At 39.4% G+C, this 27,601-nt stretch overlaps 1 protein-coding gene across 1 annotated transcript in view; it reads right to left on the reverse strand.

Moving 5' to 3' along the window:
* Positions 1 to 346: 346 nt before the first annotated feature.
* The window catches only part of LOC128407916 (collagen alpha-1(XXIII) chain-like), a 51,703-nt gene continuing 24,448 nt past the window's right edge, over positions 347 to 27,601 (reverse strand). Inside the window, exons 26-44 of the mRNA XM_053376931.1 lie at positions 26,019 to 26,063; positions 24,831 to 24,908; positions 23,981 to 24,004; positions 23,274 to 23,327; positions 22,590 to 22,634; positions 21,691 to 21,780; positions 20,424 to 20,513; positions 19,189 to 19,239; positions 17,902 to 17,967; positions 16,760 to 16,786; positions 15,226 to 15,252; positions 14,144 to 14,215; positions 13,985 to 14,038; positions 12,948 to 12,974; positions 12,091 to 12,144; positions 11,270 to 11,356; positions 10,417 to 10,479; positions 8,831 to 8,869; positions 347 to 6,828 (exon numbers count right to left, since the gene is read on the reverse strand). Coding sequence (XP_053232906.1) covers positions 6,775 to 6,828; positions 8,831 to 8,869; positions 10,417 to 10,479; positions 11,270 to 11,356; positions 12,091 to 12,144; positions 12,948 to 12,974; positions 13,985 to 14,038; positions 14,144 to 14,215; positions 15,226 to 15,252; positions 16,760 to 16,786; positions 17,902 to 17,967; positions 19,189 to 19,239; positions 20,424 to 20,513; positions 21,691 to 21,780; positions 22,590 to 22,634; positions 23,274 to 23,327; positions 23,981 to 24,004; positions 24,831 to 24,908; positions 26,019 to 26,063 — 1,047 coding nt within the window. The 3' untranslated portion in view covers positions 347 to 6,774. The remainder of the gene's footprint in view (positions 6,829 to 8,830; positions 8,870 to 10,416; positions 10,480 to 11,269; positions 11,357 to 12,090; positions 12,145 to 12,947; positions 12,975 to 13,984; positions 14,039 to 14,143; positions 14,216 to 15,225; positions 15,253 to 16,759; positions 16,787 to 17,901; positions 17,968 to 19,188; positions 19,240 to 20,423; positions 20,514 to 21,690; positions 21,781 to 22,589; positions 22,635 to 23,273; positions 23,328 to 23,980; positions 24,005 to 24,830; positions 24,909 to 26,018; positions 26,064 to 27,601) is intronic.

Consider the following 27,601-nt stretch of genomic DNA (forward strand, 5'->3'; position numbering starts at 1 on the left):
ATATATATATGTGTGTGTGTGTGTGTGTGTGTGTGTGTGTTCTTTATACAATCCAATGTAAATCTGTTTTGGATTATGACAGTGGGCATTCCAAACATGTATTTGAAAGTAAGAGTAAGGTGAGACTATTAGTAAGAAAATGAATTGGAATAATTCCAGTTTGTTTTTGTTTTTGTAATGGGACTATTTTTAAGTAACTGTTTTTAAAACTATTGGTCTGATTAATGGAACAACTTACTTTAATTTCAAAAAATAATGAAGCTAATTTGAATTCAAATGCTTTTGATTGTTTTATAGCTCTGGTTAGGAATGTTGCAGGTATATAATTCACAACATAGTAAAAACAATCTGTACAAGAAGCAGTTTATTCTAAAATGGTTCAAATATCAAGTCTTACTACAAATCAAAGCACAAAACAATGGGAACACTGCCAAACTGTGCAGTGCCTGTTGTAAAATTTACAAAACAGATCAGTACAAGTCTATATTTTTATTCAATAATTCATAATACTATATTAATGCCTTCATTTTAAAAATAGTTGTTCCCCCATAGTACAACTAAATATAGCAGTTGTTCTGGCTTGTACGTGTTAGAAATTTTACATAAAGTTGTAATCAATGACAACTAAACATGTCGCATAAATATTCCCTTCCAACTTTAAGCTGTACCGTACATTTTATTGAAGCTCAGAAGAGTATTTCATTATAAAGCATGTAAAATACATTCCACAAAATTCTTCATGAAAGAGGCATAATTCTCAAAGCCCTTTTACTTATTAGTTACTGAATGAGATTACTTGCATGAAAAGGAGACTTCTATGTGCAGTTTGTAATACCGGACACTACCTTGGTAATTATGAGTCTGTCAACCCCTTCATTTGCACATTCATACAGCTTCTAGATATACTTCCTGAATAAGAGCTTTACTGAATATAAAACACAAGTTGTATTATGTTGATCTTTGCTTAGAATCTCACTTAAAAAGTAGAAGATACGCAGTCCAACTGCTTTTTGGGGGGATTGCCCTGTGCTCTCACTTGAAGTCAAGGGCACTTGATTTACTGGGACTCATTCTGATACAGAGTTACTGTAGGTGCTCAGCACACTGTAAAACAGGGGGCAGCAAGTGGAGGCACCTGGGCCAAATCCAGGCCCCTGACAGATATTGCATTTGTCAATGTAGAGGTGAAAGGGGTATGCAGAAAGTGGCATCTGTGACAACAAAACTTTATAGCCGTTGCTTCCTTCCCCACTCTTAAGTGGCCTGTAGGGAAACTGCTGACCAGGGCTGTAGAAGCATGCCCTAGTTTTTGCAAGGCAGACAAGCAAGTTAGCAAAATCTTCCTGTATATTGAGCAGTGAATTACATTGTTCACTGTAGTTCAGCTTCTGCCTGTGCAATGAGTAGCAGTAATTTGTCTTAAAACTTGAGCAACTTGGGCACCAGTGGGTTTAAACTGCTATTACTGCACATTTTTTTTACCGCAAAACATTGAAATAAACAAGAGGCAGAGCCAAACTATATTTATAGTTGCAGCAATATATATTCAAAATGCCAATTTAGAAGTAGGCTGAAAACGTTGACAGTGTTGTTTTTCAGTTCTGTGGCACAACATTCTATTGAGATAAACACAGCATGATATAGCAGATGTGAAATACCGGTACTTTCAAGTTCCATCTCTTTAAGTGGAAGAGATTTAAGCCTGTCCATTCTGCTTAACTCTACCATTTAATTTTGATTAGATTCTGCCTACTGATTACACTGATTTCAATTATAATTTCAACTTGGCAGAAATGTGCGCTTCACACCCCACCTAAAATGTGACAATAAAATCAAGGTCAACTACTGACTCTTAGGAATGCTTTCCAATTCAACTGTCTGCTTTGCCAAATGACCACTATATGTGAATGCAGTTTATTCAGCATGCAAAAACACATTGCTTAGGAGGCAATAGTGAATAAATGTTCAATTATTGTATCCTGATACTGATCAATCACTTTGCTGGATATATCTTTGGAAATCAAACCCACCTAGAAAATGAAAACTAGCCGTTTGAAATCAAATTATGGAAGGGTTTTAGTACCATATAGTGCAAACCCTCACTTTTTCAAGGTATCAAGTTGAAAAATTAGAAAATTATCAAAAACTGAAAACGTGTAGTTAAAATATTGAATGCTGGCTATTCTTTATATTTCCATTCAAAATAAGAGCAATTTAAAGCGTAAAACAAAATTGTCTTTATTTCACATACTACACAGATTGGTGCTTTTGAAAGCATATCAATGTCCTCCTATATAAAGAAGCCATGTTGATAATCTTCAATTTTTAAAAATACTGTGCTGATTAAAAAACCCAAATCACTACCATTCTGATGGCTAGTAGTGATTTGGTGATTTTAATTGGTACTTAGGCACTGTAAATAGAGCATTTCTATTAAAAAGGAATTACCGAATTCCTTTCAGGGCTTTAAAGCTGTTATTTCCCACAATTCCAATGCTACAAAAGGTGATGCCGATAAGCATTTTAAATGAGTATCTAAAGCAGGAGTTACAGGATCTTTGGCTTTTCAGATGTAGAACTACAACTCCCATCAGCCCTAGTAAGCACTGCCAATGGCTAGGGATGGTGGGAGCTGTAGTTCAGCAACATCTGGAGAGCCAAAGGCTCCCCACTCCTGATCTGAAGTATGTCTTTAACTGAACAGAAATGGATCAAATTACTGTATCTTGGTGCTGGTGTGTAGAAATTTAATGCAGAAGCAAAGCTTCTGATTCTTCCTTGCAGCTGTGCTGGAGGACAAAGGGAAGAGAGGGAGGGGAATAGCATGACTTTTGAACCAGGCCAGTACCTGCTGCCACCACCAAAATAAATGATATGTAGACAAAATATGCAGTTCTGAAGCATCCCATACAGGAGTCCCATTGCTAATATATTCAGTGAATTCACTCTGACATGCATTCCATGTGGTATAGACTTAGGTTTGAACTATGAAGCTTAGGAGCAGGTCTTGGGCAACTCACAATCCTTTAACTTACCTCATAACAGGAGTGCCAACTTAGCCCCTTGACCATGGGTGCCATGCAATGTGCATGGCCCTGGCACCAAAATTTGTGGGTGCCCAGCCCCTTTATGGGGAATTTTGTGGGTGCTTGGGCACCCAAGACCCCAGGAAGTTGGCACCTATGCCTCATAAAGTTGTTATGTGGACTGAACGAGATAACACTATGTGTTCTTTTAAATTACTTCTTATAGATATTTCCAAATCGCTTAGACCTTCTTGGAGGAAGGGAAAGAAAAATATGCAGTTGCTAACAATAGATGATGTGGAGTCACATTTTATAAGGAATCTCACTTTGGTGCTGTCTGCAATTGAAGAAATAACTGTTGCTGAAGGTTGCTCTTTCTTTACAAATATGTTATCACTGAACAGCTTGCCAAGGACTCACAAATAAAAATGGGTTTAATGTACTAACGAACAATGTATCTTCTCCACTTGTGTGTGCCCACTTCTTGAATAAATATATTTTATTGTGGCACTAATGAGTTGTTGTTTTAAAAGAGTTCAGAAATGAAAAGTACTTTTAAATATTTCTTCTGGATTTTGTTTTTCCAGTGCTGCCACTGACAGCTGTTAATAAGAGAGAATGATGAAGGGGTAATTTGTCTATTTTCTCAAAAAAAGAATAGTATAGCCAGTATTAAATTTCATAAGCAGTGATCCAGAAGGGCATGGATGCATGTGGCCTTTTTTTGAGTGTTCACTCACAGAAACTTTGCTCCCCTCCCCGCCAAAGCCAGTAAATTACTAACTGAACTTCCAAAATTGAAAACAGTGAGGGGATTCGGCACGAAAATGGGAGTTGGGGGGTGGGATTTAAAGCAGCAGGTCCACCTGCATCTATCTTGACTGGGGCTATAATTGTGCGTTATTACTATTGTCACACTACCACATACATGCTCCAGCCTTTTGCTTCCTTTCCTTTTGCTAAGGATGACATTAACAGAATGGCAATTAGATAGATGTACAGTGTACTCAGCAAACACTACAGACTGCAGGGAAATATTTTGCCATGAGATAAGATTTGGAGGAAATGATATGCTGTAGACGAGGAAGAAGAGAGTTGATTTTGCTGCACATGGACTTGTCACTGGTTTTTGCCACCTGTAAAAGAGTATTACATGCAGAAAACGAAGCTATGCACACAGCTGTTTGACTTTCAAGTAAGCCTTGAAAGCTAGTCTTTTGTATGGAAGGTTACAGCATTTTAATTGACAATTTAAAGTATCTAATTTCTTTCTTAAGTCAGTGTAGTTTATCTTCATTTACACAACAGTCTAATATCATTACCGAGCAAAATGCCATATGGACATCAGAAATCATACAATAAAGCTATCTTATATGTAACCCAAGTAGTTAACAAGTGAAGCAATGTTAACTTTATAGTCTATTTTTGTGTGTATAGTATGCATCTTCTACAATGTGAAGAATTGTACACTGTTTAAAGCATTAACTGCAGTTTTTCTAGAAGACTTTACAAGTAGTAATAATAGAAATAATATACATTATTGCTAAAGATTCAGAGGATAGCAATCCAGAACCCCTCTTCTACCTTACACTAACGGAGAGCACCATGCCATCCTTACACATGTGAATTCTGATCAGTAACGCGAACCAGCACTTTGGAATAGAATTACACCCCATCTCTGGGAATGAGGGCTTAAACTCTGAATTAGGATGAAGCCAATTAGCACCAAAATAAAACGGGAGAGGGAAATCCAGGCTTCCTAGGTTTTGTTCAAACCGCGAAGTATTATGTCCCTTGGTTCCTATAAACGTGAGCTTTCATCATAGTTTTGTGCCTAGTTGATCACTGTCACAGCTTGCTAGTGTTCAAACAAACATGACGCTGAGGAAACTGTCATATAAGGCCTTAGCTAAATGTTCAGAGGCGAAAGGGTTCAGATGCTTCCATGAAGCTGTAACCTCTTTCCACGAGTCAACATTGCTCAGTCAGTTCTGCAGCTGCTCCCAACTATGCTTGCCAACTCACAGAGAACTGCTGTGCTTTTAACAGCTGTGAGACAGAGGACTAAGGCAAACAGCTTCTGCGATCACAGTGGTCAGACCAGCAGGACCAGATGAACTTTTTCTTGCCCTATGGAAGACATTGGTGCTCTTAAGAGCCAGGAGCCATTAACTCCACTTCTGCTGCTCTCCCTATTTACCTCAGTATCTTCCAAGCAATAAACTTCTACCTAACATGTTCTGTAGCCCTTACTTCTTAGGTAGCATGCCTCCTGGATGCTCCTAGATCCACCCAGCATCAAAACATCATTGCCAGAACCTTTCTATACTCATTGTATACTTGTGAAAACATTTTCGTTAACATGGCCTTTTAAATAAAAGATTCGAAACCTGGAGCGTGAAGAGTTTCGCCAGTGTGGTGTTTGGCAGAGGAAGCAAACCAGTGGAAGTTAACCTGTATCCTTCCAGATTCTGTTGGACTCCAGCCCCCATCAGCCCTAACCTGAGATGACGGGGTTGCAGTCCAGCAACATCTGAATGGCTCCTCATCCCTAAAGTAAACAAACTGTGTGTATGTGATCCCACTGGCAGCACAACAACAAGGGGTGTATAGAACACTATATAGTTGCATAAATGGGTGAACAGTTTTGGCTGTGCTGCTTGAAATGAAATTGCTTATTGCTACAAATATAGGTTCAAGGTAGGCTATGTGTGGACATGCTTAGGTTCTTGAAATTAGTAAGCTATTGTTCAATATACCAATGGTAAATATGCAGGATACTCCACTAGCAGCATTTTCTCCCTTATTTGTGCTCATACCCACAATCCACTGCTGCAATCCAATCAAAAGCAAGAGTTCCATGCTTTTTGTAGCCATTGTGTTTTGATTTGGCCAGAAGTTCTCAGGCACGCTAAAGAAATGTGCCTGTTCTCACTTTATGCTTTGCTGTAAGGGATCACTGATGTAACACTGGTGCACCTTTGTTTGCTGCATAAAATATGGAGATTCTCCTAGACACCTTTACTCTGAAGAACTGAAACTGAAAGAGTTGTTTCCATGACCAAGTAAGTGACCAAACAACCACTGGTGCTATTATTGAACTCCTGCACTTCTGACCATAGGTAGTTTTATTTGGGAGGTGCTTACACACCAATGAAGATACTCCTCCTGAGTTATGTACTTGATTCTACATAAGGGAGTGGGGGAGCAAAGTCCAAAAACAGAGCTCCAGTTTATCAGTACTGATATGGCAAGCCCTGCCAATTCAGGGAAGCAAGCACTGGACTTCATACAGGAATCCCTTCCCAGTTTGCAAACATGAGCTGGCAACTCATGGACTGTGGCTATGGAAGAGGTTTTAATCAGCACTGGTGTTATGCTGCAAATCTGTAAAACTGAGATGAATATTGTACTGTTTCCTCTGTGTGTGTGTTTGTGTGTGATCCGTATGATATGTGAGGCACTACAAGTTTTTCCAATTCCGCAGTAATTACAAAAGTTCCCGAAGAGAATCAACCCGCTTTAAGTCACAGATTGTAGAATGAATAAGCAGAGGTTCTCCCGGCGACAAAGTTTTCTACATGTGGAAAAAGCTGCCACAGATGACACAGGTGATCATAACGACCAAGAACGTAACTGTTTTCTTCAAGGCGGAGGTATGTAGCAGCATGTGTGGTAACGTTTGTGTTGTATTTCCGGGTTGGAGGTTCCTCCTACATTCATCCGCAAGCCACCGTTTGTCTCATTTCTAAGGCTGCAACTTCTTTTTCTTTTTCATTTTCTCCTCCATTTCTATCTGTGGCTATGTGCAACAGAATTGCAGAGTTGAAAGCCATCGGTTGAGAAGAGGGGAAGTTCCTTCTCCCATGCAATAAGGCACACAAGGCACAGTTTCTCAGTGCTGTTATTCCACACGGTAGCGTTAGCAGCAAGTAACAATCATTCCCAATTATTTCAGAGTGTCCAGTTATAAAATAGTTGTTGGTTATGTACGCTTGTCCTATGGGCCTTGGAAACGTTTATATCTTTTAAAATCCATACATGAAAGCATCCAGTATAAAAAGATCAATATATTACTGTTGAAGAGTTATTGTTTTTTTGTGACTTCCCCCCTCTTTTTTGTATAAAAATTAGAAAAAGATCAAAATATATCACACTATTATTTACACAGTCCATGCTTGGAGGATCACTGTAAAAGAACACAAACATGTTTAAAAAACCACACACACGGGCATAGCATGCATCTCACTCTCATCTACTGCGAGACAGTGTTTGCAACTATTTGGTGACATTGCTGACTTCCATCTTTTATTATTATTATCATATGTGGAGGGATGTGGAGGGAGTAAAGTAGACGACTATCTACTTTTTCCAAAGCTGTATCATCCAAGGTGGAAGGTAGGCAATGTAATTATTCCATCTAGCAGTGCTGATTCTTTTTCTTTAATTCTCGCTATTCAGAAATTTTTTGGAGGAGATGGAGGGTGGGGAGATTAGTGGGCCCAATCCCAGGGCCTCTTGAGGGAATGAATGGGCTTTGGATTCAGTCGCCTGAAGGCCACCTCTGCCCTGCCTCTGCTGAGTCCACTCTGTCCCTAAAATGCTCCATTTGGGGGCCTAACACTAGCTACTGCAGGTAGAAATACCACTTGCAATAGGCCTATGGAAATCTATGCCTGCAATAGATCCATGTCCACATGCTTTCCTCGGTGGTAGAAAGACAGCTCCATCCTATCCTGATCTTTTCCAGTCAGTAGATCTGAGGGATTGCTCTGCCCTTGCTTAATAATGCCTGACATGTGTAATAATCTCTAGGTTGCTTGTGCAATCCTCCTGTTGGTTGGGACAGCTTTCCTCTCTACCATAGCTTGAAACAGAAGCACCACCCAGTCATTTGCTGCCCTTCTTTGTATATATAGCCCTGAAAACAAAACACTACAGTGGAAAGCTGCACAGAGACTCTCAGAAAAGGTTGGTTGGACATAGGAAGAGTTACGATAATAAAGAAAAAAAAGGCACTAGGTTGTTTTGTTTTTGCCTCTCACACAAGAACTGAGCTAAAATGGGGGAACTGACTTTTGTACATGGCTTTATGCCCATTGAAAAGTGTCATATAGGTGTCGGGGAGAATGAAGTATTTGCAGAAAGTGTCTCAGCAGCCATGGCAGCAGAGCCATTTCCCCCTGTATGGAAATCCAAAATTGATGCAGCTCTAGTATTAAAACCTGACTCAGAAAAATAACTTAAGAAGAGGGTTATGGTGAGGGCCCACTTTCACCTTTTGCTTCTCATGGAAATTGCTGCCTGCCAGCACAATTTTACTGCTGTGGATTGTGGCCTGCATTCAAGGACACTGGTTTGCCACCAGCATGGGCAGCTCTGCCCTAAATTTGCACTAATCTAAATTTTTTAAAAAAATATATAGCATAATGCAGACATGAAAGCAAGATGCAAAGTCAGCATTAAAATGGAAATAAACCAGATTTATTTGCCAGGCATAGAATCAAAAAGATAGAATCAAGCAGGAATAAGTTGGCATATTTCCTGACCAATTAATTTTAGTTATAATTTCATAAGCAAAATGCTGAGTTTCTTGTCTCTTTGGTCTAATCCCTCTATGATGGCTATATTAATATGCGGGTATTTAGCAAAGATATCTACATTTGCCTCAGTTCATTTTCTCCCCCTTTCCCCCCTTTCCCTTTACAAAATAGCTCTATTATGTATTAGTTCCATGCTATTACTCTTGCTAAGCAACAATCTTAATTCAAGCCAAAGAAAAAATCTAAGGTAGGGTACGATACCTTGTGCCAGCATCCTGGTACCGGTAATCCATCTGGTCCCTGCAAAAAGTAAGTAACAATTTTGTATTCTTGGAAAGCACCAAGTGAATCATAACAGCAACACACAGACACACACACACACACACACACACACACACACACCATTTATGATTGATCTGGAAGACCTACCATTACCATAAACGTATTGGAAATATCCATGCAAAAACCATGTGCTGTGTTTGAAAAGTAGGTATGCAGGAACAAATCAGATTCCATGTATAAATTTCAGAAATAAAACAATTAGTCGAATTCATAAACAATTGCTTAAAAAATTCATCAGCTCTCTGTATTAAAGCAAATTTAGTTTTTTGATTTTAAGATGTTTTGTTTCATGCTGTAATATGAGTTTGATGAAGGGAGGAAAGAGCTATACAAGGATAAACTCAATACCAATATAAGTAAAATTATTTCAGGCAACTCTCAGACAGTATCTCTTAGCTCAACTCTGTGACACAGGAGACTGACTGGTGAATGGCTGTCTTTCAAAATGGGAAGTACATTGCCAAAGGACAAGCAGAGGCATGAACATCTTCCCTACCTATCTTAGGTAAAGCATTCTTTGCGTATTATCCATACTGTTTCCAGGTTTAGTTTCTGGCTATCAGTTGTAAAATACTTTCCTTGCTTGCAAACCATTTTCTTGCGACTCGGCTACACAGGTCAATTTATAATGTTAAAAATGCATTATAAAAATGTGACACTAGATGGTGCTCTAGAGAAGAATCTAAAGTCAATGGCAGAAACCTTGGGAGCGTTCTCTCCCCCCCCCCCAGCATTTTAATGGCATATTTTTATATCTGTATAGATATAGCAATGCTCTTGAGGGGGGTGGAATAGGCTCACAACATCAGAATAATTATAGCCTATGGGACTGGCTGATGTGATAATGTATGCAAGCTGGCCATTCATTCAGAAGTCACAAGACAAGGAGAGTGCTTTAGATAACTGAAATGTTAAAATCATTTGTGGCATCAGATACATAAATAGGCATAGCTGTCGATTTCAACCTGTGCACTCTGAAACTACTCAAACTTATTTGCACAAAGAACGTGTTTCAAACCCCATGACATCCAGGAATATGTGGCTGAATGACACACACATACTAAATGTTTGTGCAAATTCATATCAGTTTTAAAAAGTTTTCCTCCCTCCGCCCTTCCAGGTATTTAACTGCCTGGTCCATGCATACAACTTGCTAAGCTTATAGTAGCCAGAAGCATTGACACACCTTTGGCTACAAAGCCAGACTCTAGAATTAAAAATATATAAGTGTTTAGTTTCACAACGTGGCATGAATCTGGGTGGAACGAACTAGAGCGTGCCCTGGCTTGTGAAATGTCAGTTCTTCCATATGTCTGTACAACTTTTGGTCTTTCACAAATCATACAGACACCTGACAAATTCTGGCCACATTTTCATATAAAAGAATGGAGCTTCCAGAGGGAAAGGAAGGGAGAAAGCGGAAAAAGACTATGTTATGCAAGAAAAGGGCTAAGTTATGCAGAAAAAGTCATGCAAAAGAAGAAAGAAAGGGGGGGATACTATACCAAAGGGCAGAGCATATCCACACCATCCAGTTCAGGTAAACCTGGCTCCCCTTTAAAAATGAACTGTTAATTGAAAACGGAGAAATACATAGAAAAGTTTATAAGAAAGAAAAAGGAAAGAAGGAACAGAAAAAAGTGAAGAAATAATTCAGAAGCTTACAGAAATGTTAAGCATGGGAGATCTCTGACCTGGAGGGCAAATGTTGTCCTCCAGGCCTCCCTTATTCGGCCCTTTGTACTCTCCTCAGGCCACATCCCTCACTGGCCCTGGCCCACTCCCTCTTGGGCTGCTTTCCTTGAGTCCTTCATCTGTAAAAATGCCTCTTAGAGACATACCTCAGGTTACAGACACTTCAGGTTGCATTTTTTCAGGTTACGGACCTGCTGAAACCCGGAAGTACTGGAACGGATTACTTCCGGGTTTCGGCAGTCGCGCATGGTCACTTCTGGGTTTGGCACATTGTATGCTGTTGCACACATATTGGACACGCCAAAAATGGTCACTGCCTGTATACAAGACTGAAATAAATCAAAACTGGCTTGAAGAATGAACCATCTGTTTGTGCACACAGTGAGCAGTCACATTGTTTTTTTATGGGTTCCTTTCTTTGATTGCTGATTTGCATATGAGTTGCCTTTCCTATTTTGTGTCTACCCTAAAATATGTACGCCAAGAAAGTGACGTTCCAGCATCATGATAAAAAGAAAGGCCAGAGAAATGGAACTATTGGCCTTCTGCCGTTATCCAAGTTCAAAGGAGTCTGCCTCCAGAAACCTTTTTGTGCTTCAGATGTCAAAAAGCAACGGAGATAATTTAAAGCAAACATATATTCCCAGCAATATCAAACCATACCACTGGACAAGGCTGATCCAATCCAGGCGGCCCTGGCTCTCCCTTTTGCCCTTTTGCTCCTTTTCTACCTGGAAGTCCTCTTTCTCCCTGTGACACAACAGAAAAATCAAAGCTCTTTTATAATCTGAAAGACTGGAGTGAGAGAAATACCACTTGTTAAGTCATGAATTTAGCGTCCACCTGTTTGCATTGTGTTATAGACTTATATAAGTGGCTTATATATCATGTGAAAGCTCAAATATAATACAGAAATTAACAGAGAAGCACCAGAAAGAAAGAATAACCTGCTATGTGAATGCAGCTCGTAAGCGGTCACTTAAGAACAAACCTTGGTTAGCACTCATGGTTCATTTGGAGAGCAGCAAACTACTGAGCTGCTTTGGTTTGGATGTAGTGCTTAGCCAGACTATGGTTTTGCTCTTGGCAGCATGGCAGCGGAATCAGGAGTAGGAGAGAAGCAAAGTGGGACATCAAGAACAAACCTGGTTACTGCTCATAATGCTTTATACTTTTGCCTTGCATATGCATTCACCTACAAAATCTGGCATATGACCACATAATATTTCTGCAAATTTGAACTACCTTCAATTGAACAAAATATAGTTGGGCTCCCCTGTCCTCAAAGATTAAAGGTGAAATATATGGCCCTGTTCAGATATGCAGTAAATAGATCTCCAGTATTAAAAGACTCTATAATGACAAATCATCTAGTGATATCTAGTACCATTTATGTAGATGAGGGCCAACATTTATTTTAGGGGATGTTGTCAGTGAGTGTGGACTTTTTGTGTGTGAACAGATGAATTAGAAGCAATACAGACCTTTTCTCCTCTCTCACTTTTTTCTCCTTTTTCTCCTCTTAGGCCTGGGAAACCCTATAAGAGCAACATGGGGGGGAAAGTATGTGTTTAGTGCCAAATAGTTCTGGTAATGAGGAAAAGGAAAAACAAGGTTGTTGTTGTTTTTTAAAAGCAACCACTATGAATTGAGACAACGAAACATTTTCAGAAAAAAAGTATGTGCATGTTTTGTATTAGTACTGTTTGTTTATTTCTTGCACCCCACTCTTCCTCATACAAAGCCCAGAACAGCTTAACACCATTTATAAAGTCCAGCATTAAAAACAAAGCTAGGCTGTGATTCACTACAAAGTGCAAAAAAAAAATAAATCACTTGGGATATTGCTATTAAAGCATTTATCCTGATGAAACACAAGGATGTTGCAGATCTTATACTGCTACTCATATGTGGCCCAGGGACACCTCTTTCACCTTGGTATAAACCAAGGCTAGATCTACTTTGACCTTCTAAACGTTATTGAACTGAACATTCTATAAGGTTCAGTGGCAGTTTCCCTTTGTCAGTGGTTCATTGCTCTGCAGCGCAACAAGTGTAGATCCACCCCAAATCAGGCAATAGGTCCACCTCAGCAGTACTGGCATCTGTTATGATTGCAAGGGACTCTTTAGGATTGCTGGTGGAAGTTGCTTCTGACAGTGCAACGAGACCCTTGGCCAGGAAAGACGAATCTTAACCTGAGAAGAAAGCATTTGCCCTGGTACACAGTCATGACCCCTCCCTCTACTAATCATTTATAACGTATGAAAAATTCTGTTTAATTGCTTCCTGCATTGTTTGCTGACATACTGATAGTATAGATAGTGTACTCATTACTTACATCTAATCCTGGTTCCCCTGGCTTTCCCTAGGGTTAAGAGAAAGAAATGGAGACAGTGAACTGGTGAGAGTGGGAAATCATGGGCAGGATTCAACTAACGGGTCCTGTCAGAGGAAGCCCTGTGCAAGGACTTATGCTTGTGAAATGGGGCTTCTCCCCTCCTCACCCTGTACAAACAATTTCAGTGCTGCCCTGAACTTGGCTTGGGGGTGGGGGTGGTTGGGATAACATCCACAATAGCACACAGAGGGAGGATATCATTCTGTCTGTTAAGCCAAAATGCTTCTCCTGATGGAACAACTGCCTTAGTGCGATGTTGAATTTCTCCCCATGTTAAGTGGGTTACATTTATGTTAAGCAGATACCTAGCTCCCTCCCATTGAAATCCGTAAGTATTAAAAGTGCTTTGCTGACTGGGTTCTGGCCCCTGTGTACAGCATCTGGACAACACACATATTTTTGTTTTAACAGAACTTCTGTAATTTTAGTAACACAAAACAACCAAAGAGGAAATACTATTATTATGTTGTTGTTTTTCCATTTTCCATCTTTTCCATTTCCACAGACGAATCGTTTAAAAAACAAAAAAAACAGAAAACTGCAGAATTTCACCACTGACTCAGATATGATGTCTATAGTTCGGACAAGCTAATCACATGCACTTTTACACTTTTACAGCAGACGATCAGAATTATCACTGCTGCAACTCTCTGCAACACTGATGGGAAGTCTCTGAGAAAAAGACCACACAATAATTATGAGGTTTCAAAAAGGTGTCTGAAATCTGTTTTAAATTTCCATGTAGGGCTCAATAACTATTCTTATCAAATTCTCTACCATTACAATAATACTTAGAAAACAGTTTAAGTTTGCCTGTAAGGAACTTTTATGTAACACAGAAGCTTTCTACTTCATTAAAATTTAGTAGTTTCAAATAAAATAAAATACAGTTATGAGTCATTTTGTATCCCTTTGGAGGACTGTGGTGGATGAACGCGTTAACCCATTTCCCATAGCAGATCCATATGCATCCTTACCTTCTCCCCTTTGGTGCCTGGTAAACCGATAAGCCCAGGAGTACCAGCAGGACCCTAGAGAGAAAAGAAAACTACTAGAAAAAGGCTTGGAATATTGCTATCTGCTTTCTGCTTTCTGCTGAAGCACAAGGATGTTGCAGATTTTATACTACTACTCACATGTGGCCCAGGGACACCTTTTTCACCTTTATGACCACTTTCACCTTTTGCACCCTTTGCACCATCTGAGCCCTGCATAAAAACAAATACATTTATTAGGGTTTCAACTAGTTGTTTTTTTAAAAAATCACTTGCTTTATGCCCAATTCATTCTTTTCAATTAAGTTAAAATGAAGGTTCATGTTATCAAAATTTCACTCAAGGTATCTTTTAAAAATACTAAAGGAAATGCAAGTCAACATACAAATAAAAGCTCCCTATTATAATATTGCACCAGACCAAGAGTACACAGTACCAGCCTTGGTATCTGTTTACAGAGGAACAAGATATTGCGGGGAGAGATAGTAGAACAATGAAACACTGATCTTGGTAATAGCAGCAGCAGCGGATTTTGTGGAAAAGGGCAAGTGCAAACACACCCTTTATTGGCTTATATAAAGTTATACAAGCATTTTTATTTTTTTTATAAAATAGATTGCATAAGAAAATTTCAAACCAAAGGTATGAGTTATGAACAGTATAATTCCATTCCTGAATTCCTGCTTCTGAAACTCACATGGTCTGAATCAGAAAGGAATTTGACTGGTGGCAGATTGGGCAGTGACTGAAAGATCTCAACCTATATTGGGTTCTTATATCTATCTGCCTGAAATAAATCTTTTGTACTGGTGGGCTCTAAGTTGGGGTTGGCCCAAGACATTTTGCTTCCCGAGCTGAAGAACAAGATGGCATCCCGCCTCCCTATTCCATGCCCAGATGCTGACTGGACTTGAAGCTTAATCTTACTTCAGTACTGGCAATGAAATAGGCTAAGGGTGTAGGAAAGGCTGTGTGGCACACCCACCCACCTCTGTCTTCCAACAGAAGGGTAAGGCCAGGGGCCTTGAGTGAAAATAACATGGGAGGCTGACCCTGCTGCCTCCCAGCATCTGCTGACAGAGCTGGCTGTCTCATTCGGCCTAATTTTAGGGCAGGGCCTGTTCTAGGATAAGCTTAGTTAGTCTTCAGTGGTCAAAGTGGTTTGTCCTTGTGCTCAGTTCCAGTTCAATTCATAAATGGTGTGCACAATTTTAGTGACCCACCTTGTGTCCTTGAATTCCTTGGGGACCCTGCAAGATATCAATGATGCATATGAGAAAAGAAAATACAAGGGAGGTTGGGAGGGAAAGTTGATCTGTAATTCAAGCCTTATCCTCAAATCCTCAATGCCTGTGCCATAATATATATCTTTCAGACATTTTATTTTGATGAGGAGAGAAACAGAAGCCACTCATGCAAATATGCCTGCATAATTCAGAGGATGTGGCTACAGTAGACAGGCCTAGCTGTTTTTCTTTTTCTTTTTTAGAATGCCGTCATCTTAGTATGTTACTGGCCAACCTACAGCCTGAAAAGAATAAGGCAAAAGCTAGAACTTTAAATGCACTCATTCTACACCAGGTTTTGATGAATGGTACACGTCTTAAAGTTATCATTCTTAAAGTATTCTTTAAGATTAAACCATATAACCCATTGCATTTTTCTTTAGAAATCTACATTATATTTCAGCGTGGAAGGAATCTGTGAGCATGGAAACTTTCCTTTCAGACAGAAATATCAAGTCCTAAAGCCAAGTGAGAAAAACCAGAGGGCAGCCATGTTTGTTCATCTCTAAAGTGAGGCTGTGTGTTTAATTTTTATATCAAAATAGATTGGTTGGTAAAGGTAGCTCAATCCTGGCCCTGGCATACCCCACTGCTCTGGGGAAAATGGGGATGAGAGGCAAAGTGGTCCATTTTGTTCATCTTTTCTGAATCGTGTCATAAAAAATTCCCTTTCTTTAAATATGAACAGGGAAAACAGGTGAAGAGCAAAACTGGTTGCTTCTGTCATGTCCCATTTGTCTTATAAAATTTAACAGTAAATATATTAAAAATAGTGTCAATAAATGGCAACTCTAAAGGGAGTTTGAACAGCCAGAAGGTGACTGACATTCTGAGGACACAGAATCATGGAAGGTCTAGGAAACAGTGAAGCGAAATGTCTCAGCATTTTCTTGATGTTACCTGTCATTTATTTATTTGTCAACTTTTAGTTTGCCTACCTGTTGAAGTAGGCCATAATGCAGTATTTTGGCTAATATTCAAAAGGATTAACTGATCAATATATCTCCCCTTAATTTTTTTAAAAGATTCAAAAGAAATAAATAAAAAATTGTCCAGTAGCACCTTAGAGACCAGCTAAATTTGTTCTGGGTATAAGCATGCACATGAAAGCTTATACCCAGAACAAACTTAGTCGGTCTCTAAGGTACTACTGGACAATAATTACAAGAGAAAATGGTATCAAGGATCATTAATGGACTAAGGCAGATGTAAAAGTTATTTGCCTTAACATTAGAAATAACTGAAGGAAGAAAGGGAAGGATAACATTCCCCTCCCCAAGAAACCTGTAGGGATAGGCTCAATTGTGTATCCTTTGGCAACAATATAATTAAATAACATGAATAAATTATATCCAGCAAGAAGTAAAATAGCAGAATTTCAAGCAAGGGCACATATTACTATGCCATGATCTCAACAAAGATATTTAATGTAGGTTGGAAAAACCACATGACATTTAGGTAATAGACTCACCTTATGCCCCTGTATTCCTTGAGGACCCTAAAGAAAGCAATAGTTCATTTGTTAAAGAATCCTAGTAAATCTTTCATTTTGTACACACAGCTATCAGACTTCTTCTCGAGATAGAATACATTTGTTTGTATCCCCCCCCATTATCATGGGTTAAAAAACCCACCCCAATCTAAACAAAATAAAAGTTTGATCTAACTATGTATAATGAAGTTGTCAGGGATTCTTAAATTGTAGAAAGGAGCCTACCCTGACTTCACCGCCCCCTGCCAAATATCCATAAATATACTTCCTATGGCAATGTGCATCCTTTTCTGGAAAATGTCTTACCAATCTGTGATCACAAATATGTGTGTCGCTACAAATGTCCACTTTCAAACAGTTGTAACAAAGAGAAATAAATTTTAAGACTGAAAATGTTTAACAGTGTACATTGTTCACTTTTTATTCAAGCTAGACCCCCCAAATTCCCCTTCCCCAGATATGTGCTGAAATTACCACACAGCAGTTCTTACAGTCCACTTACGTACCTCAAGTCAATGCTCTGGTATGGGCTTGCCATCTGCGGGAAGGTTTAGGATCTGATCTAATGGCTAATTATATCAAAGGAAACGTTTGACTATCTGGATCTCTCCTATATATAGTCAGTGGGATCAACCTTCCTGTCAAACAACTAGGGTCAGCAGTAAAATGCCTGCTGAGCATATTGGGATCCAAGCTTAATGAAGCTTAGCTGTTCTGGGCATGCTCTCAGCACAGCATCTATCCTGCGTGTGTGCAGTGTGGCGTTTGGGTCTTTAGCACTACATTCCATCACAAACATTTTACTTCACACAAGGAATCATTTCATAGCTGCATGGAAACCCTTGTTATGGGGTTTTGTTTTTGGGCTCCCAACTCTGCCGGGTGTTATTCCATGCTTATCCCACAGAAAAAGTAGATAAAATATTAGAGATAAAATTATCTCATTTGCTAAAGTACTGAATTGATTTTATTGCAACAACTCAGTGATTAAGTATTTTAGATTTGTACACTCATCATCAATGATTGTTGATCTGCACACAAAATAAACCTCCCTGGATAGGTTAAGAGCCACAGAGATTGTAACCTGGTAAATAATCTGAGTATTAAAACAGAAGACTTACTGTAGGGCCTGGTGGACCTGGTAGACCTGGAACGCCAGGAGGTCCTGGTTCAGCTATAATCTGCACCTATGGATTTTGTTACACAGTGAAGTGATTCGACAGAATACAGACTTGTATGGGCATGATAAAAAAACATTTAGAATGAAAAATAATTATTGGTGAATGAAAATGCTCTTAAGAAATATAGAGAACAAAGCAATTAATAAAAACTTTTTAAAAGAACATTAAATAAAAAAAGTCTTTTTTTTTTTTAAAAAACATTCTTTTAAAAAAGCTAACGTAACACATAATGAGTGTGTTCCAGGTTATTATGGGTGCAGTATGCACATGCAACCAATACCCACAGGCTGAATAGTACTCTGTTCTCCCCAATGCCTTGGTGATGGGTGTGTGCAAAGATGGCATGGCAGGCCATTCAGGGGAAGACTGAAATTTAATCTCTTGGCCATTTCTAAGGCTGCTCTTCTGACCTCATTTCTGTATCTTAGGCAAACAATTTAAATTCGAATCAGATGTGATAGTTTTTCACCCTGGAAAGCCTACCATATATATTTGATTTATACACAGGTATTGAGGTACACAGATAGTTCAGGCAGAAAACAGCAGACATATGTAATACTTGTTGTGTTGAAGAAAGTTCCTTGCCTGTAGGAAAATTGTTAGCATTTGAAGCAGTCTTTAGGTCATGATCTTTATTTGTAAGCGATTCTCACTGAAATCAACAGGACTTATTTCCAAATGAATGCATTTTGACTTGGGTTCTGAAAACACTATTAAAAGTAAAGACTGTCACAACACGTATTAATTTTGTTGCAAAAATTCAGGAACCTGTAATGTGGAGTCTCAGTGAAACAAAAGCCCTGTTTCATATTAAAAAGTGACTATTGTCCTGCCAGTGTGGAATACCTGAAGTGGGGTGACCCAGTGGAGGGGCCTTCTCAGTGGTGGCACCTTCCATATGGAATTTGTCGCCTTTGGAGGAGTGTTATGTGCCACCAAATATTCAGTTTCATCATTTGCTTAAGGAGAACCTCTTCACACAATGTGCCCCTCCTGATAGTGTTTGGGCATAGGTCTTTTGGATCTTTTGATTTGCTGTACAGCCCACAGGACTCTAATCTTACTGCTGATTTGTACGATGTAACGGATTTGGGAATTTTAAAGTATGTTTTACTACTGGCTCTGTGTTACTTTGTATTTGCATTGTGATCATTTCTTAATGGCGATATAAATGAAATAGAACAGATAAACGAAACATATATCACTCTCAGTATGTTTACAACTTACAAGATCCTTCTCACAGGGAGCGCCAGGTTCTCCTTTTGGTCCATCAATGCCCTAAATGGTAAAAAGAAAGAGTCTGGTGTCTGAGGATGTATTTTAAGATATAAAGTTTGTGGAATAAGAAGGGGGTGGGGATTCTCTTTATCTAAACTAACCTACTAACCTATTAATTTTCGGTGGGAGTTTTTCCTTGCAGGGCTGAACTTTTCTTGGCTCTGATATTGTGTCAGTTACAGGCAAATGGAAGGTGAATTATTTTCCCTATGCCTGGCAATTCCAGCTGAGCTGTGCTAGGAAATAGTAGGCAGCATGACAGCACTGTAAGTGGCTATATACAATGTGCTTGTTGCTCTTCATGTTTCTTGTAGAAAGTCCCATCTATATAAACTGCTATCAACCACTTCTTCATAGTGAGATCTCATGCGGATGTCTATGCACCTGCAACCCATGTCTGTGAGGCCAGTCACATGGCTCCTTCTGACCCAATCACAACCCTCACTCCCAGGAAGGACTCAAAACAATTCACCTCTCTAATTGGACTCCAGGATTCAGGTTCAGAACACTGCAGAAAAGCAGTTCCCATCCTGCTAGCATATGAATAAAGCCTCAAATGATTAAGAGGCAGTGTTATCTAAAGAGTCACCTTTACCTGCCTGAGCTTGCCAAAGCATTGGCTTTGGAGGCAAGAGCCATTAGACTGTCAGGTAACAGGGAAAAGACTCTCTTCCATGCTTTTGGAACCCCAGGGAGCTAAGTATGGTTTAATAACTGCTAGTCTTTTAAAAACCTCTGAAGACACATTTATAGAAGTCTGTGTGGGTTGAATTGTGCTGCACTTTTTCACGCAACGTGCAGATAAAACATGGTTATTGCTCACACAAGAGGCAGTGATGGCCACTAACTCAAATGGCTTTAAAATATGAGTAGAACAACATATGGAGGAAACAGCTATCAACTGCTACTAGCTAGTGTATCTATGCTCTTCCTCCACTGTCAGAGGCAGTGTGAGGTGAAGAGATTCACAAGTGGAATCGAGCTGGACACTCAGAGAACAGGATGCTGGAGTCTGGACTTAGATGGGCCTTTGGCCTGATCGAGCGAGGCTTATGTTTCTCTTTCTTATGCTTATGCTCTTAAGCCCCTGATATATAATACACGCAAGTGAAAATTAACTTTTTTCTGGTAATTAGCATCTATGACAACCGTCTAGTCCCAAATTATGTTGAAGACAGACATACCGGTGGACCAGACAAGCCCATTTCTCCTGTCTCTCCTCTCTCTCCCGCTATTCCAGGGTTTCCTTGGTCTCCTTTCAATCCTTTCGGACCCTACAATGTAAAGGAACAGCATGTTTCCCCTCCTCATCACCAGATAGATTCAGAGTTATGAACACACACATTCTGCACATGCCCACCCAAAGTAGCCCTCCATATTCAGTAGTCTGCGAACTCTGAAAAGGGGTTGGCGGACTTAGCAAGGGAAAATCAGGTCAGTATTATACACATATACTGACAGACACTTTTCTTTAACAGGTTTCTATAAGCTAAAATTAATAATTTCCTAATACAGCCTGCTAGAAAACATCTGTCAGCCCACAAAACATATGTAAATGGTAGGTGCTGAATGGAAGCACCAGAAAGCTCTTTTATTAAAAGAACTGATACTCACAGCAGACAAGTGGACAACAGAGTCACTTACTGTTACTTTGAAATGTAATTTGCTCAAGTAACAACCTACATCTATCACCCCAGTCCCCTAACAAATACCCTTTTTCATTATGAGTGCAGATGCAGCAATAGAAAGAATGCTGTGGGAACACAGAGGGTGGTATTTTACAAGAGCATAACCAATTAAATGAATGGACCTAACTCAGCCATGTTCCACAATTTCAATGGGTCTCCTCTGAGTAAACCTTAGTTGAACACCACCCATAAACACAAATGCAGATTTTTAAATTGAAGGATAGAATTTGAGGGGAGGGAGTTGTTCTGCCAAAAGAAGTCACAGGAACTTTAAAAAGAAAAGAAACCTCAGGCTGCTTGTTACCTATCAGATTGCACATCTTTTCCAGATACTCGCTGAGTTAGTGGGATGTGCAAAAACCTGGGGAGCCAAAATAGAACAGAAAGAGGAGACAGGCTGGACACAAATCCTGCTAGTGAACAGATGCTGAGAACTGCAGCAGCTGATGCCACCCTGACTGAGGGCAAAGTGGCCATTCCAGGCTCCAGCCAAAAAAGGGCCTACTGATCTCTTTAAAGTGTGGACCATGACTTTCTCAGGGAGCCTCTGTGAGGAGGCTCTATTTAGGAATCTAACCTTGTTTTCCAAGCAGCTTTATGAATTCCTTCAGGGATCTCCCCACCCCTCAGATTATCAGAGACGCTATACCAGGCACTTACACACACCCATTTCCCATAGTGTGTGTGTGTAATGCACCTTGTATACCAAACAACTGTATCTGTGAAAACAGTATTTAGTAATAGATATTGAAAACAGACATACTGGGAGACCGCTCATGCCAACATCTCCTTTCTCTCCTTTTTGTCCTATGAGTCCGGAGCTTCCTTGGTCTCCTTTCGAACCTTTAGGACCCTGTAATTTTAAGGGGGGGTGGAATGTAAGATAATTGGGTTTTAATTAATAGTATTCATTATTTTCCAGTGTTACTCTGTTAGAATATTTTTTATTTTGATTGTGTTAGAGGAACTGCTGACAATCAAACACTGATTAAGAAGTGGAATGGAATTTAATAGATCAGGTGGATGTGACCACTTCAAAGCACAGGAAACTTCAATAAAGATTCGGACATGCACACACTCATCCTGCACACAACAATCTTAAGTATTTATTTTGAATTAGATGTAAATTAAATTACTGACTGCAATAATTTGATCATGTATCGTGGAGGGGTGCTTAATAAAGACTCAGATGGAAAGATGTAACATAGGATAATGGCACTGCCTTCCCTCTCTATGCTCAGGAATGATTGGAGGGTGGAGGAGAGCTTTAGTTGCGGTTGCTTGAATACTTTATTTGGGAAATGACAATCAGGTGTGAACCTCACAGAGACCAAATCATATCAAAATTAAAACCATTGCAATTAATATATATATATTTACAATTATTGTCTCTGTATTCCTCACACACACATACACACACTCAACATGCCATGCAGATTAAAAATTAGTAGATTGTCAAGTAGGTTGTCCATATTCCAAGAATATGGAATGGTTGGGAAAACTGCAGGATGAAGAGTTTGCAATTTGCCTATATTTGCTTCTGAAGACTGCATGCATTCCAACCACTTTAGTAACTCTTAAACATTTAATAGGTAGCTTCAGCCTATTACAGAACTTTAGTCACACAATTGAATACAAATTTATTAATAATGCCCCCCACACCTTCTCTCCATCAACTCCAGGTGGGCCAGGCAATCCAAGTTCCCCCTGGAACAAAAAAAGGGATAAATCAGAGCAATGACCACATCATGAATCTAACCAATAAAAATCTTTTCCCCCTCCACCAAAGAACTATATATTGCAGTACTCAATATTTTAAAGGTGCATGATTAATGTTACATATTTCAAGGGAAGTGTCAAATTCATTTAAGCCGAGACAAAGCCCTATACCGCTTGTGACCTGGTGACTTTTCAACAAACCTTCCAAATAGAGATTAAACTAGGTCAGCCCTAGAGGATCTTCAGCCAGCATGTGGGCTAGCTGATCAATCAATTCATGCCTAATGCCAGTGCCAACACTGTTTTATCTGGATCCAATAAAATTGTGGCTTAATTTGATTCCAACACTTGTCTCTTGCTTCCTTTGCCATCTGCACATCCCACCATGGTCTCACTATGCCTGGGCCCACAAACAAGTGATTATAGACACTTGTTAAAATTCTTCTCCCTTTGCTAATCTTTGAAACTTTGAACACGTTACCCATCACTCTGACTCCCCCAAAATTATCCAAGGGGATATGCCATGAATGGAAGATTCACATATAAACCAAGCTCAGTGTTGCCAAGCAGGTACTGAGTACAGTACAGAACAAAATACATTTTATGTAAAAGGGAGTAAAACCCAACCTTTGGTCCTGGAGCTCCTTGGGGGCCTGGAGGCCCTTGGGGACCTGGCGGGCCCTGGAACAAAAGACAGCAAATTATCTGTTAACTGCTGTTAATACAAACATTTTGAATTAACTGAGATGAAAAACAACTGGCAACAAAATCTACGGTTAGCAGGTCATCTAGTTTCCAATTTAAATCCATCTTCCATAATGCAGATAATTTCCCCAAGAGGCTAGGAAGGGGATGATCTCCAAAGGAGATCTTCAGAATTCTCAACCATTAGAGCACAGCTACAGTTTCCCCTGCAGATGACTAGAGCAACACCTAGCTGGGACAGAGGACAACTCCCCTTGGGAGTTCTGCCATCTTAATGTAATGATGATGGGAATAGTGAGCCAAACGTAAGCACTCTTAAATCCCACTGATTTCAACATGAAATGTGAAGCATGTTTTCAAAATAATGCCTAATGCAATTTTAAAGAAGCAAGCCAGAAACTATGAAACAAAGCAATTAAACACATTCATTACTTGATTATCACTGTGTCTGACATCATGCTGCCAATGATTCAACCTAAGGGATTATGTCATTATTTTGTTAACAGAAATCAAATGTTTGGTAGAAAATTTCTGAGAATCATGATCAAAAAATCTAAAGCAGAAAAGCCACATGCTAGGCCATTAAAAAAAATAAATCCACACAGGCATCTGGCACATAACCATTTTACCGTCAATCTGAGTTTCCCTGCAGCCTGTTATAAAACAGTTAGAATAGTTTTCAAATGTATTAAGAATTAAATATTTATGCTATTCAAATACTTTTCCAATTGAAAAGACCATCATCTAAACATTTTTTATTGTTGAGAACATTATTATATAACCCCCCCATTTTATCTGAAAGGACAAACTGAAATTCTACCCCAATCAGTCTCCTTGCAGTCATTATGGAAGTTACAATCCGCTAAGTAACAAAGAGCTGCTTATTTCATTTGTGAGTCACTCCCACCAGATGTGCCTGAATTTGCCTACAGCTGTTTCTAGTGGTTTCTAAAAACAGTTTTGATGGTCACCACTCTGAACAGCTTAGCTGCTTTTGGCCTATTCAGAAACAACATATATACCACTATAGGCACAAATTATTGTACTAGCCTAGCATGAACTGTATAAAGGATTCCACATTTGACTCTCACTTCCTTCCAGAGCATCCAGACATTGTTGCCTTGTCATAACATTTTTCTTTCAAGGTCCTTTGCCTTTGATTGTCCCTTGCTTTTGATGACAGATTTGGTGGTGGAGTTGTAGCAAAAAGCTCTGGCAACGTGGACAGTTTGCGATGGCTTCTGTGGACCATGCCCAAATTCCTCAAACTGGCTTGTATGTTGGACTTTTGATTCTATTTGAGTATCAATCTTGCCATCATGTCCTTCTTTGTAGGCTTTCCAAAGGTGGGAAACAGGACACTGAGCCAAATCACCCTTTGGTCTGATGTATCAGGGCTCTTCTAATGTTACTAAAATTTAGTGCCACTTCATGTTGAAGCAAATTGTATAATTATCACATTATTATCATAAAGGTTACCTTGAGAGCTTCCAAGATTCTACCATCGTAGTCAATTACTACTGTATCACCCTGTTCTCCTTTCAGGCCTGGAGGACCCTACAAAGAAAAGAAAAGAAAAGGTAATTGTAAACTTTATGGGAATAGAAATAATTTTCTGCTTTTCACATGCTATTAAGAAGTCACAGTAAATTCTAGTTTCATACTTAAATACGGTGCTTTAATTGCTACAGTCTAGATAATAACTGTTCACTGGATGAAAGTGGAATAAACCACCTATGCTGTGACAGTCCCATTAAGGCCCATTGGGTACTGGAGGTCCTGCTCTTAGAGCCATCATTAGTTAAGATAACCTTGGCAGATGCTTTTGCAGTAGTAGCAACACAACTACGGAATTCCTCCACCAGGGAAATCCTCCAAGCACACTCTCAATGTCATGAGCTATGAAAATATTTTTATTCCTCTATGCTTTGGCACAACAATCCTATGCTAGTCTACTCAGAAGTAAATAAGAAGTCAGATTCCAAAGGAACTTATTCAAAGGGAAGCAGCTATAGGGCTGCAGCCAAACAGTGCAATTCTCTATGTATGTCTACTCAGTAGTAAATCCCCTTTGAGTTCAATGATGGAACCACCCAGTTAAGCGTGTCTAGGGCTGCAGTCTAAATCTTACTGTCTCTTCACACATCTTGCACCTACCTCCATTTCTGTTGGACCTTTTCTCTTAAGCCCCCAGCCCCCCCCCCGGCTCCAGCCTCACAGGTGGAGCCAAACACCATAAATAACTGCCCCCTCCTCCTGGATCAATCTCCTGCCCTCTTCTTTCTGCAACACAATCATCAGAGAGCTGCCAGTCCCTGACAATGATTCATGACATAGGTCCTGGTGCAAAATGATTCGAATGCACTTCAATATGGAATGCAGAGATGTCATAGCACATGGAACCTCCCTTTGAGGTTTTCAATGGCCTATAAAAGTCAAAACTAGTACCCAACCCATTTTATAAGTCCACACACAAATGTCAAAGACTGAAATTCAAGGAAACCATTTTCTACTCCAGAATATTTATACTGATTGTATTGTTGACAACGGGGAAAATCCCTAGCTTTTGCATAGTTAATTTATCTTCCACAAATCTCACAGTGTATGTTTATTTCAGCTTGAGTATTTATTTTAGCAAGCTAAGGAAAGAACAAAAGTAATTCATACCCTTGGCCCAATGTGTCCATCTGCTCCTCTTTCACCAGGTTCACCCTGAAAATAAATGTTTGTTACTCTAAAATATTGATTCAGAGACAAGATACGTCACATATCTATGTGTCTTGAGGAGCACAGCATAAGCAATAGCAGGCTTAAAAGACCTTCACACAATCCAGCTGCAAAACAAACCAGCCAAATCAGATACAAGATAATAAAACCGCCCTGCAGGTTTTAGTGTAACAATATTCACACCACACTGCTGCAAAACCAACTAACTTTTGAACAAGAAATTAGCCTGGCATATAAACTTAATCATGTCACGATTATACTTTTGCTTTCACATATTGTATTTTGTGCTTGCATTGTTTACACTGTCAAATATTTCTTTTTGTAATCTCTGTAGTTTATGAAAAATTAACATGGCAAGTAGCAAAAAGACACTCTAGCACGTCAAATCTTTATAAATTAAGATAGTTGCTACATTTACTGTAGGTATTCTGAAACACTACGTTCTTCAGTTTTCCAGCATAAAAAGAGCTATAACCTAATAAAGAGGAAAGTAAGTTTGATGCAGACTTCATGAAATACAGATTAGCTCTAAAGGATTAGCAACTTGTCTAAATGGATGTAGCATAAACAAATGTTTCCCTTTCTTCAAGAAGAAGACTCATGAAAAATTACATAATCAGTTCTAAAATATTTTATCTTGGAATGACCAAAGAGGCAATTAAAAGAACACTCTTTTCCCATCTTCCTAACTGATTGAACAGAGAAGCATACCAATGAACGTTGCATGGGTTCAAGCCATACATTTTTGTCCCCTCTCTGCTGGCTTGCTCCACTTCCTCCTTCAGTGGGGAAAAGCTATTAAGTTCAGCTGGGTGGGTGCTTCAGAAAGCAAGAAAGGTATCACCATTATGGTCATATATCAGGGGCATCTAGCTCAATGCAGCTGGCCAGTTTACTGTTTTATCATTTCATATCACACCTATCTTCTTTCCTGGAAGACTGAAAAAGTAGGAGGCTTAAATGAGACCTGCTGTTCCTACAGTAATGCAGTTCTGTGTGCATCATGGCAGTTGGTTAGAGCCTGGTGCTGATAACGCCAAGTTTGCAAGTGTGATCCCTGTATGGGACAGTTGCATATTCCTGCATTGCAGGGGGTTGGACTAGATGATCCTTAGGGTCCCTTCCAACTCTACAGTTCTAGGATTCTATGAATCAAATAGGGATTATCAGAGGCGATTTCCTCAGCCCCTCAGCAGAGGAAGAAAGGGTTAGATTCTTTCTCCATATTAGCTCTGACATTACTAATTATCAACAACCCCCCCCAAGCAATTTGCATTGCAAAAAACTTGCAGGTTAAATGCAAATACACTTTTAACTCAAGTCTAGACTGGGCATCCTTCTTAAATGGAGATTACGATTTATTTATATTTCATCTATAGGTCTTCATTTTGCTTTGAGCCTGACATTCAGAATAGAATAGGGGTCACCACCCCTTTTGGGTTTGTGGGCACAGTTGCAATCTGAAGAAATTTCAATTTTCCCCCCTCCAAGCCTATTTTTTGGGGGTGGGCAGTGGAAGCAAG

This window comes from Podarcis raffonei, chromosome 2 (genome assembly GCF_027172205.1).
Source record: "Podarcis raffonei isolate rPodRaf1 chromosome 2, rPodRaf1.pri, whole genome shotgun sequence".
Classification (NCBI taxonomy): domain Eukaryota; kingdom Metazoa; phylum Chordata; class Lepidosauria; order Squamata; family Lacertidae; genus Podarcis; species Podarcis raffonei.